This window comes from Mytilus californianus, unplaced genomic scaffold (assembly GCF_021869535.1).
Source record: "Mytilus californianus isolate M0D057914Y unplaced genomic scaffold, xbMytCali1.0.p SCAF_9, whole genome shotgun sequence".
NCBI classification, from domain to species: Eukaryota; Metazoa; Mollusca; class Bivalvia; order Mytilida; family Mytilidae; genus Mytilus; species Mytilus californianus.
In genome coordinates, this window is record NW_026262745.1 from 84,587,278 (window position 1) to 84,600,629 (window position 13,352).

At 33.6% G+C, this 13,352-nt stretch overlaps 1 protein-coding gene across 1 annotated transcript in view; it reads left to right on the plus strand.

Annotated features, from left to right (window-relative positions):
- The first annotated feature begins 44 nt into the window (after nt 1–44).
- LOC127714111 (RNA-binding protein 26-like) overlaps nt 45–13,352 on the plus strand; it is a 36,842-nt gene continuing 23,534 nt past the window's right edge. The window contains exons 1-6 of the mRNA XM_052220087.1: nt 45–207; nt 4,226–4,344; nt 8,151–8,299; nt 9,063–9,166; nt 10,021–10,418; nt 12,270–12,437. Of these exons, the coding sequence (XP_052076047.1) occupies nt 149–207; nt 4,226–4,344; nt 8,151–8,299; nt 9,063–9,166; nt 10,021–10,418; nt 12,270–12,437 (997 nt within the window). The 5' untranslated portion in view covers nt 45–148. The remainder of the gene's footprint in view (nt 208–4,225; nt 4,345–8,150; nt 8,300–9,062; nt 9,167–10,020; nt 10,419–12,269; nt 12,438–13,352) is intronic.

Here is a 13,352-nt window from a genome sequence, read left to right on the forward strand (position 1 = left end):
CAATACCACCGGCTAAAATTAAGAGATTATATTGTCGCCATTTTGAAAATTTGCTACACGTTTCCGGCGACGACAAAAAAAAAGATTTGCAAGCTATGTTATAAAGAGCTACTTCAACATTTAAAGGCCGTATAGAGTAACCACAGAAATGATTATTGAAAACGTCGAAGCTTTGAAGAAATGGGTGATGGATACTGTTGCACCGATGTAGGTTTAACTTTAAGTACCGGCTGCTCGCATCCATGCCAGAGTTCGCGAAAACTTATTTCGACCCGTCGGTCATGGGACCGACAAAGCATGATTATTTGTCAGTCCTACAAAATTTTAGCCAGTCCTACAAAATCTGTCAATTTTATCCTGAAATAAAATTAATAACATATTCTATTGAAAAATAACTTTATTAATATTAGTTTGATTCTTCGCACCCACAGGCAAATTAACAATGAAGGACCAGTTCAGGTCTTCTGATTGTTCTTATTTAAAGTCATCTTCACTATCCATTTCATCATCTGAATCGCTTTCTCAGCTGTTACAGTATTTGTTTGCTCCATTGAAGGGTTCAATCGCCGATTGTTTGCCAGGGATGGCTCTATGAACAAATTTAGTAGGCCACGTGTAAATCGCCGCTTTGGTTTGTTTATAATAAATCTGTAAACTAGTACCGGAAATTGGCAGCGGGTACATCTGATAACCGATGTAAACACTTATTGGAAACAGTTGCGGTACATCTAATAACCGTTGTAAAAAAGTGCCGAAATATGCACTACAACGGCCGTTTTTACATCGGTCATCGGGACCGGCACTAGCCTTCAAAATACTGGTCCGAGCCTCATTTTGACCAATAGGACCGACAGGACCGACCATTTTCGCGAACTCTGCCATGCATCTGTTCAGAAAAATTTAGCTGATCCTGCGGTTCTGGTATGATCCAAATGCTATTTTTGACAATGCATTTGCAGACCATTGATAAAGCATAAGAACCGTAAGAGCTACAATCCCGCAGCTTTCCACAGATGTTGAACTTTAGAACAGGACCAATTTTATATGCATATAAACAAAAAATATCGCAGGGATCATAATACCTCAGCTACATGTATCACCTTGGTCCGTTGGCTCTCAAAACACTTCTTCTTCTTCATATTTCAATACAGAGTCGGAATCTTCTTGAGTGTAGAATGACTCTTGCTCATTTAATCATGAGGCCTTTCCTCCTCTATTATCAAATCCAGCAGTTTCTATTTACAATATTTATTTACAAATTTAAAGTATGTACATGTGGGATCTATGGAGTTCTAGATGTGAGAGTCTCCTGTCAAGGCCTCTGGCAGGATGGTAAGGCTGGCCTTGAACTCTTCTAGTGTAGCTGATGTGGCTTTGAGAAATATCTGGTAGAAAATGATCTACTTTATAATTTACAATCTGGTTTCAGATCTGCTTATTCCACAGATATATGTCTTATTCATTTGTTAGATCATATTAAAAATGAATCTGCTAAGGGACTCTTTACTGGAATGATAATGTTAGATTTGCAAAAAGCCTTTGACACGGTCGATCATCATATATTGTGTAACAAACTACAAATAATGGGTGTCAAATGTACTAAATGGTTTGAATCATATTTATGTAATAGACAACAAAAAGTTAGTATTAATGGTACTGAATCTGATTTAAGATATATTACATGTGGGGTACCACAAGGGAGTATTTTAGGACCACTATTATTCTTATGTTATGTTAATGACATGTCTATAAGTATAAGTAAAGACTGTAAAATTTTATTATATGCTGACGATAGTACCATACTATATTCTCATAAGAACCCAGAAGTTATATCTGAGAAACTGGGTAAGGAACTTGAATCTTGCAGCAAATGGCTTATCGATAATAAATTATCACTTCATTTGGGGAAAACAGAAACTATTCTGTTTGGGTCAAAACGTAAATTGTCTAAAATTCGTAACTTTGATGTTACATGTAATAATCACACAATTTCATCTCAAAATTGTGTGAAATATTTAGGCCTGAATATTGATTATTCTCTTTCTGGAGAAAAAATTTTAAATAATATTATTCAAAAGATAAATTCAAGATTGAAGTTCCTATACAGACAGGCCAAATGCTTATCAGAACAATCTAGAAAGACTAGTTACAGCTCTAATTCAATGTCATTTTGACTATGCCTGTTCTGCATGGTATGCTGGTGTCAGCAAAAAATATAAAGATAAGTTACAAGTATTACAAAACAAATGTGTTAGATTTATAAAAAATACTGGATATAGATCAAAAGTTGACCATAATGTATTGAATAGTATTGGTTATGTTAATATTGAAAATCGTGTTAAACAATTGAGATTAAACCATGTTCATAATATCTATTACCATCATTGTCCTAATTATATGTATACAAATTTTACAAAGGTGAGACATCTTCATCATCATTTTACACGAAATAGTGAATATAACTTCTGGGTTCCACCAGTAAAGAGTCAACAAAAAGATACATTTTATTTTAATGGCATACAAGATTGGAATATGTTGCCAAATAATGTTAAAAAAATAAAGAAAATAAAGGATTTCAAAATTAGTGTTAAAGAGTACTTGACCAAAAGTTATAGTGCGGCCTCATCAGACTTCTTTTTATATTATTAAACTAATTTTTTATTCAAATTATTCTTATATGAATTTTTTATGTCATATTAATTTGTGTGATATCTTTTTTGTATGTCGAAACTATAAGCCGTTTACATGAAGGGACCCCATTGGAAACAAGCTTTAAAGCTTTCATGGGTTATCCCTGATAAAATATCAGCAAATTTTTTCCATGCAGTTAAAGATTATCTACACTCATAAAATACCATTATATTTTACAAAGTATGTGTTAGTAATGTCTTAATGTATCGTATATATTGAGTATTGTATTAACTCATATGCTTGATATTTTATTGAATAAAATATTATTATTTTTCTGGTAAAGTGTTCCATTCCTTAGTTGATCTTGGAAAGCAGGAGTATCTGTACTGGTCTTTTAGAGTACGGTGTTGATGTATTAGATGACCTCCTCTGGTCAGTGAGTCTCCGGGTTTGTAATAATTAGATAGGTCAATGTCTACCAATCTGTTTTGTATCATATAGGCCATGATGATTAAAAAGGATGCAAACATACCCATAGTTCGAATGTGAAAGGGGGCGAACGTATCCGGATTCATGTATCACTATCAGGTTGGGGAAGATCAAATCCAAATAAATATTAATTCTTTGAAAGGGCTATTTTAAATTTTTTTTTCTGTGACGCCTTCCTATGATGTAAAGCTAAAGCCATTTTTTGTCTGGATTTTGAGAGAATTTTTGAATGAACTTTGAGACCCAATTTTGTCATTAAATCTTCATAATTTGAAGGCTAGAAATTTGCATATATACAAAGTCTTACCTTCTTGTCTACTTGTTTGTGCAAAATATTTCCAGAAATATCCATAAGTAATTATTAAGAATTAGCTAAAGGACGCCTCCGGGTGTGGGAGTTTCTCGCTGCATTGAAGACCCATTGGTGGCCTTCGGCTGTTGTCTGCTCTACATGCTCTATGGTCGGGTTGTTGTCTCTTTGACACATTCCCCATTTCCATTCTCAATTTTATAAAATAAGCTACGATTCCATTTGAGATGTGCAATAATTTATAATGGTTTTCCTGATTTCCCAAGATTCCTTCACTTCCGGAGCGTATAAAATACCAAACGCCGTAAAATTGGATTGACCCAAATTTCGGGAACATTCTATTTATATTATCCAGAAATTCAAGTCTGCCAAATTTTATATGATATTTAGTACATCTAGTGCATAGTAGCACTGAAAAGTTTAACAGAGAATGGAAATGGGGAATGTGTCGAAGGGACAACCCCGACCAAAGAGCAGAACAGCACAAGGCCACCAATGGGTCTTCAACGCAGCAGTTAAATTCCAGATTGGGAGCGAGCTTCAGCTGGCCCCTAAGCAATAATGTATGCTAGTTCAGCAAAAGCATGTCTCACTAATTCCAAAACACATAAATGAACCAAAATTTTAAAATAGGCATAAAACTAAATTTTTCTTTCATATCCATTTAAGTTCTCTTGTCTTAGTATGATGAAATCTTATTTTTAGGTATTAAAGAATAAGCTAAAATTATCAGCTTATTAACCCCTTTTTTCTCTGACAAGAACATGATTTTTTACTCTTTTTTTTCTTTTACAGTTGTGATGCAGATCCAGAGCCATTGTCACGCTATTGCTTAGCTTTGGTGAAGAAAGATAAATCTGAGTCTGAACTACGAGAATTTTGTCTAGATCAGCTAGAGGTCTTCTTACAGGGCAGTTAGTACTTAGTTTCACTTTGTTACATTAATTATATCACCACTACTTGCAGAATTGGTGATGTACTCATGATACTACATTCATTTTATTCTTCTATTTGTTCATTTATTTAATTAATTCTTAGTGTTTAGGAAGAAGTTGCTGTATTTTTATACGACCGCAAAAATTGAAAATTTTTTGGTCGTATATTGGTATGACGTTGGCGTCGTCGTCGTCGTCGTTGTCGTCGTCGTCGTCCGGCGTCGTCTGGCGTCGTCCGAAGACACATTGGTTTTCGCACTCTAACTTTAGTTTAAGTGAATGGATCTCCATGAAATTTTACCATAAGGTTCAATACCATGAAAGGAAGGTTGGGATTGATTTTGGGGGTTATGGTACCAACAGTTAAGGAATTAGGGGCCAAAAAGGGGCCAACAATAAGCATTTTTGTAACTTCCAGACAATAACTTGTGTGTAAGTGTATGGATCTCTCTGACATTGTACCACAAGGTTCCATATCACAAAGGGAAGGTTGTAATTGATTTTGGGGGTAATTGCCTCAAAATGTTAGGAATTAGGGGCCAAAAAAGGGGCAAAAAACAAGCATTTTTCTAGTTTCATGACAATAACTTGTGTGTAAGTGTTTGGATATTTCTGAAATTGTACTACAAGGTTCCATATCACAAAGGGAAAGCTGGAATTGAGTTTGGGGGTAATTGCCCGAAACGTTTAGGAATTGGGGGCCAAAAAGGGGCCAAAAATAAGCATTTTTCTAGTTTCCAGACAATAACTTGTGTTCAAGTGTATGGATCTCTCTGAAATTGTACTGCAAGGTACCATACCACAAAGGGAAGGCTGAGATTGAGTTTGGGGGTGATGAATCATAAGGGGGTTCAAAAAATTTTGGGGGGGGGGATTTTTTTTTTTTTCTTTTTTTTTTCTTTTTTTCCTTTTTTTTTTTCTTTTAAAATTTTCCATTTTAAGTTGGTTATTTCTGATTTATATTTAAAAGCAAATAATAATGATATGGTAGGAGATACACACCAAACAGGATGTGTAAATTATTATATAATAAGTATTGTGCAATAGCAAGAAATTTTCAATTGCACAGTATTGCACAATAGCAAGAAATCTTCAATTGCACAGTATTGCGCAATAGCAAGAAATCTTCAATTGCACAGTATTGCGCAATAGCAAGAAATATCCAATAGCACAATATTGCGCAATAGCAAGAAATTGTCAATTGTACAGTATTGCGCAATAGCAAGAAATAATCAATTGCACAGTATTGTGCAAAAGAAGATACTTCGTATAAATTGCTTATTTCTTGATCAATTTCAATGGGGTTTTATTCTTGAATTCTTGGGGTTCTTTAATATGCTGAATCTAACCGTGTATTAAGTTTTTAGATTTTGGGCCCCGTTTTTAAATTGGTCCACATTGAGGTCCAAAGGGTCCAAAATTTTACTTTGTTTGATTTCATCAAAAATTGAATTATTGGGGTTCTTTGATATGCCGAATCTAACCGTGTATTTAGATTCTTAATTTTTGGTTCTGTTTTCAAATTGGTCTACATAAAGGTCCAAAGGGTCCAAAATTAAACTTAGTTTGATTTCAACAAAAATTGAATATATGGGGTTTTTTGATATGCTGAATCTAACCATGTATTTAGATTTTTGATTATGGGCCCAGTTTTCGAGTTGGTCCAAATCGGGGTCCAAAATTAAACTTTGTTTGATTTCAACAAAAATTGAATATATGGGGTTCTTTGATATGCTGAATCTAACCATGTATTTAGATTTTTGATTATGGGCCCAGTTTTCAAGTTGGTCCAAATCGGGGTCCAAAATTAAACTTTGTTTGATTTCAACAAAAATTGAATATATGGGGTTCTTTGATATGCTGAATCTAACCATGTATTTAGATTTTTGATTGTTGGGCCCCGTTATCAACTTTGTCCACATTGAGATCAAAAGGGTCCAAAATTAAACTTTGTTTGATTTCATCAAAAATTGAATATATGGGGTTCTTTGATATGCTGAATCTAACCATGTATTTAGATTTTTGATTATGGGCCCAGTTTTCGAGTTGGTCCAAATCGGGGTCCAAAATTAAACTTTGTTTGATTTCAACAAAAATTGAATATATGGGGTTCTTTGATATGCTGAATCTAACCATGTATTTAGATTTTTGATTATGGGCCCAGTTTTCAAGTTGGTCCAAATCGGGGTCCAAAATTAAACTTTGTTTGATTTCAACAAAAATTGAATATATGGGGTTCTTTGATATGCTGAATCTAACCATGTATTTAGATTTTTGATTGTTGGGCCCCGTTATCAACTTTGTCCACATTGAGATCAAAAGGGTCCAAAATTAAACTTTGTTTGATTTCATCAAAAATTGAATATATGGGGTTCTTTGATATGCTGAATCTAACCATGTATTTAGATTTTTGATTATGGGCCCAGTTTTCAAGTTGGTCCAAATCGGGGTCCAAAATTAAACTTTGTTTGATTTCAACAAAAATTGAATATATGGGGTTCTTTGATATGCTGAATCTAACCATGTATTTAGATTTTTGATTATGGGCCCAGTTTTCAAGTTGGTCCAAATCGGGGTCCAAAATTAAACTTTGTTTGATTTCAACAAAAATGGAATATATGGGGTTCTCTAATATGCTGAATCTAACCGTGTATTAAGTTTTTGGATTTTGGGCCCCGTTTTTAAATTGGTCCACATTGAAGTCCAAAGGGTCCAAAATTTAACTTTGTTTGATTTCATCAAAAATTGAATTATTGGGGTTCTTTGATATGCCGAATCTAACTGTGTATTTAGATTCTTAATTTTTGGTTCCGTTTTCAAATTGGTCTACATAAAGGTCCAAAGGGTCCAAAATTAAACTTAGTTTGATTTTAACAAAAATTGAATTTTTAGGGTTCTTTGATATGCTGAATCTAAACATGTATTTAGATTTTTGATTATGGGCCCAGTTTTCAAGTTGGTCCAAATCGGGGTCCAAAATTAAACTTTGTTTGATTTCAACAAAAATTGAATATATGGGGTTCTTTGATATGCTGAATCTAACCATGTATTTAGATTTTTGATTTTTGGGCCCTGTTATCATTTTTGTCCACTGTTATCATTTTTGTCCACATTGAGATCAAAAGGGTCCAAAATTAAACTTTGTTTGATTTCATCAAAAATTGAATTCTTGGGGTTCTTTGATATGCTGAATCTAACCATGTATTTAGATTTTGGATATTGGACCATAATAGGTGAATGTCCAATTTAAAATTTTTAAGTTCTTAGACCACATTCATTCTGTGTCAGAAACCTATGCTGTGTCAAATATTTAATCACAATCCAAATTCAGAGCTGTATCAAGCTTGAATGTTGTGTCCATACTTGCCCCAACTGTTCAGGGTTCGACCTCTGCGGTCGTATCAAGCTGCGCCCTGCGGAGCATTTTATTTCAATATAATTTCAGATATAGGTTAAAAATGAAAATTTGAATAATTCATACTCAAGCAATACAGAAAATGGCACACACCAATTTTAACATTGCAACTGTTTTAGGCTTAGAAACTTGAAACATGTCCTAAGGACTGTTAAAGAAAAAATTTAAAGGGGGCATCAAGTTTTTATAGAAGTGTCCACTAATAAATACTTGGCAATGTTTTTGTTATACCATATATAAGAGGCAATGCATTAATTTCCCCAATTGTATATTGTATTTGAGTATTATATACTTTAATGTATATTCCCTTTAAGAAAAATATTATGTAACAAAACAAACAAAATTTATTAAGATATATTTTCCTCTTCAGAGACAGCAGGCTTTGTTGATGTTCTTTTCGATGCTTTAAAGTCAAAAGCTTACCTCCAAACCAAAGGAAAACTAGATGTATCAGATATCATTCAGGAGACACCCTCCTCGACAACAGATGATATAAAGGTCAAAGAAGAACCAAAAGAGGTAAAAAAGAAAGGCCAATTTTGAGATATACATAAATAATTTTCACTGTGAAAGACTTAATACACAGTCTAAGGGTTTGCTTTTATTCTAGAAGGAAATTTAATGTTTATTTCATTTGGGGGAGGGGGCTGGAATGTCAATGCTTATTGTCCAATAAATAAATGAAAATTATCTTGAAAATGGCCACAAGAGGCATTCTTGTTTCGTACTGTTTGGCATTCTGTCCATGTGCTTTGTCAGCACCACTTCTCCTAAACAACTACTGATATTGATGAAACTTTATACAAATGTAGAACGCTACATGAGGATAATCATATAGGAATATTATCCTAGTCTACATTTTAAATAGGATATAATCAATTGTTTACTCTACCAGAACATGCTGAAGAGAACCCTATTAAATCCTAGTCACACATTTTTAACAGGATATAATCAATTGTTTTACTCAACCTGAAAACCATATTAAATCCTAGTCTCACATTTTAAACAAATGTATTTTGTATAAATACTTACTTCAACATTGCAATTTGTGGTCATCATGGTCATAGCCTCCTGTATGAGTTCACATTAACATCTTGCCATCACGAAATCATCATGACCATGGCCTTCCATTGCAGTGGAAAGAATTTTTTTTTTACAGCATCATAAATCGACTGTCTTAGGTTTGCAATAATCAATTATTTGGTACATCAAATGATTATGTTTACCGTTATACAATAATCTATATGCCAATTTATGTAGATTATCTTTTGAATTCTTTAAGCCTCCAGTTAAAAGAAGCAACAGTAAGGAAGATCAAAAAGATTTACGAGATGTTATCAGGAAACGACACAGTTCAAGAAGTCCTAGTCCTCGAAGGAGAGAATTGTAAGTTGAGTACTTGGTTTATAAATTGGGTGGTGCTTGTATATGTATAAAGGAACAGTCAATGTATTATTCTGCAGATGCAGTGTGGATTTTACTTTACTTGTGAAGTTTTGCATCTAAATTTTTGATAGTTGTACACAAGATCTATACTGTTAACTGTGATCTTTTTATATATATATTTTTTGAATATTCACTGAAATATTAGAACACTTTACATATAAAATACATATAAAAATAAGAGGATGTGGTATGATTGCCAGTGAGACAACTCTCCACCGAAGACCAAATGATGACGAAGTTAAGAACTATTAGTCAATGTATGGCCTTTAACAGTGAGCAAAGCCCATTCCCCATAGCAAGCTATAAAGGACTTCAAATTGACTAAAGGCCCAATTTATGTACAAAGCAATAAATGAAAATCAAATATGATTTACATCAACAAATAACAACCACTGAATTTCAAGCGATAACATATTTTAAACAATGTTTTTGTTTATTTACATGATAAATGTCTAATATAAGAAAAAAGCTCCTCAATTATTCTGCATTTTAGATAGATGAAACAGCAAATTTTTCTGCCATCCAGACTTTTCATTGAGTACTCAGTACTTTAGCTCTTCTAAACAACTGATCAATACTGCCTGAATTGAGGAATTTCATATCATGTATTCATAGAATACCTAGAAAAATGCCTCCTATAGTTAAGGAAAGTACTGGTCCACATCTGACAAAGATATGACCAGAAAGAGTAATGATTACACAAATCAAGGTAGAATATGGTACATAATGTTTAGAAACCTTTAATGTACCCTTGTATATGATATATGCACTATTCCTTTTTGTTGTTTTGTCAGTGATGAAAGAAGACGGAGAGTTGATGACAGGAGAATTAGGCGAAGAACTAGATCAAGAAGTCCATACAGACCACCTAGAGCTCGATCTCCGAGAGCATGGTCACCAAGAGGGAGATCAAAGTCGCCAAGACACTGGTCACCTAGGGCAAGATCCCCTAGATTGAGGTCAAGATCACCAAGAGGTCGAAGTCCTAGGAGGATTGTAAGGGAATCACCAAAAAGATGGTCACGATCACCAAGATCTAGGTCTCCAAGAGGAAGATCACCTGGTTACAGGTCACCCAAAGCTAGAGCCAGGTCACCAAGGTCACCCAGGCGATCTGGATCATGGAGTAGGTCAAGGTCAAGATCCAGATCTACCCCTAGGTCACGTTCTAGGTCGGGATCAAGGTCTCCAGGTGAGTTTTTATAATATTGAATGAGACATGAGAAAATCAGATGACATTGCAGTGTTGTTAAAACTACTGTTTGAGATTGGTCACATATTTCAATCACAGATGTTCAATTTATACATGTAGCTCATGTTCTAATACAAGGCCAGCAAAAGATGGTCTTGCAGTAAAATGATGAATGCATTATTGGTCAAGATTAAGTTGTCAGCAGTACCAATTTTGTAAAAATGAAGTCTGACAAAAGATAGATGGGAAGAGACCTGCAGATTGTTGCTAATGCATTATGGGGAACCCCGATTGTAGTCATCTACATCAGTTTAAAAAAAATATATATATGACATTATTTCATGAGAAACTTGCAAGTTGCTAAATTCCGAATGAGTTTCTATTTTCTATTGATAAGCTCCCAACAGTTTCCATACAAGAATATTTATTCTCCTGACCTGAAGTAGTATACTGTTTATGATTGACCTTCTGTCCCTTGAAATTGTCAGTTTTCTCAGAAACTGCAGGTCAGAGCTTTGGCATCGAGCTTCGTGTCTAAAGCATTGCTAGTCCCAGGTGTTGCACTTTTTTGGTACCTATCATTTATTTTGGTTATCAGTTATTAGCATATACCTGCAGGCCATAATCTTGCCGGCGAAATGACGATACAAGTCGCCAAAGAATTTTGAAAATTGCTAAATCTCGCCGGCCGACTGACTTCTTAGCGAAGTCAAATCGCTATCAAAATCGGTAAAAGGGAGACAACTTGTGATTGACAAGTCTCACAGGTAAAAAAAAATGGCGGCTGACAAGGAAAATCGAAATTTTCGAAACGACCCAGGACTAATACTGTTAAAGATCAAATTAAATAAATACAGCGGCGACTTTGAACATCCTCGGATATAACTTTCAAAACTGTTCATACGGAAAACTGACAGTCTGTTTAAGTTATCGTTTTACGATGATTTTCATCTGAGGATGTTGCGTAATCACTCAGCTGATTTGTTTTATTTTTATTACCTACATGAGTCAATCAATTTTACTATTCGGTAGGTAAAGGGTGGGAATTAACGGTAGATTTATTATATTCATTGAATAAAAATTGAAATATAAAAGGTAGAAAGACAGCTGATGGATAATGTGATTGCAAACGTACGACACTTAGACCAGATTGTGATCAGCAGTGGATTGTTTCTCATGACCACTTCGTTGATATGGATGATATTTTCAAAAAATATGATAGAAATTAGCTCTTTATCGGATAATTAACTTGAGATTGAAAGATATTTTCATTTATAGACTTACAATCTTTAACGATAATCTCAATTTACTACAACTAACATAAATGTCCTGGACATTCAATAATGTTTTACAAAACAATGACAAATGGTGATATAAATTAAATTCCCAGTCATGTGAAATTCATCATATTTTTCTGGAGTTTTAAAAATGAATTGAGGCAGATGCACATGAATTTAATGCATCATAATCTTGATAATATTACTAGGCTACGCCCTCATTTCCCAATCAACAAATTTTATTTAGAACACATTATGGTATCAATAAATAAATAACAACTATATATTGTCTAGTAAACCTTTTTATTAAGAACTTTCTAAAACACGATGCAACCGAAACGGTTATGGAATCTCACTTCTCCAAGAAGTTGACCACTTCTCCCTTCTCTCTCATGGAAGGAGAAGTCACTTCTCCCTCTTCAAAATCCTAGATTAGGCCCTGTACCTGTAGTCTAGAATCAACCCTTTCCTTTATGTACTTCATGAAACTTGCATTGTATACAGGTATTGTCATTTTTGTAGCAAATGTTTCTGTGTGAATTCCATACAATATGGCCATATTATTTAATTTCAGGAAGGAAAAGAGACAGCAGAGGTCCGACTCCAACTATGGATAATGGAAAATATGTAGAATCTAGTATTCCTGTCATGGGGGTCACTGTCTACAGCACAGCTAGAACGGAATCCAATGAGACTAAGCCGTCAACTGTTAAATCACTGCCCAGATGCAAAGATTACGATGGTAATTCAGGATTCTCCGTCTTTAGCGGTGGATGATCTTGTCATTGCTTTCTATGTTTGTAAAGGGGAAAAAAATGAAAATTCAATTTATCTTTGGTGAATCTAAATATTGAAAGATCTGAAATAAAATTCTCATCATTGCTCTTTCTTTAAAAAAAGAAGACCAGAATAAAAAGAAATAGTCTTGCATGTGAAAAAAAGGAACTCCCAAAAAAGAAAAAAAAAGAAAAAAAAAAGGAGTAAGCAAGAAAAAGAAAAAAAATGAAAAAAAACTAAAGAGAAAGAAAAAAGAAGCAAATAATTGAGAAAAAAAAATAATAAAAATTATGATGTGAGAAGATACAAGAGCAAAATAAAGAAAAAAATCAGGAAGAAAAATGAGAAGACTAAAAAATGAAGGAAAAGAGTGAAGGAAAAAAATAAAACGCCTTCAAAGAATTAAAATCTTCAAGAAAAAAAGAAAAGAAAAAATATGCAGACTGGTCATAAGAAAGAGTGTGATGCTTATTTGGTAAATCAAGTTATCTTGATACATTTTCATACTTGAAAAAAGTTAAGATATAGCTTTATAGAAATCATGTGCTATTTTATGATTAAAGATAACAATTGCAACATTACTTTAAAAAAAAAGGACTGGATTGTAAAAAATAATTATGATGTGCACCTGAAAAAATTTAATTTCTTTTAAAAAAAAAGCAAATTTAGTTTCAAAATCTTGAGCAAAAGAGGAAGGAAAAAATAAAACCTTCAAAGCAAAAGAGATAAAAAGAAAAAAATAGAAAAGGTGCAGACTGGTCCACAGAAAGAGTTCAGGCTATTCTTTTAAATGCATGTTAATGGAATTTTGGTTTAAATTGCTGCATGTATTATGTTAATATGTTTCTTTCTTAAATACTCAAACTGATAAAATACCGAT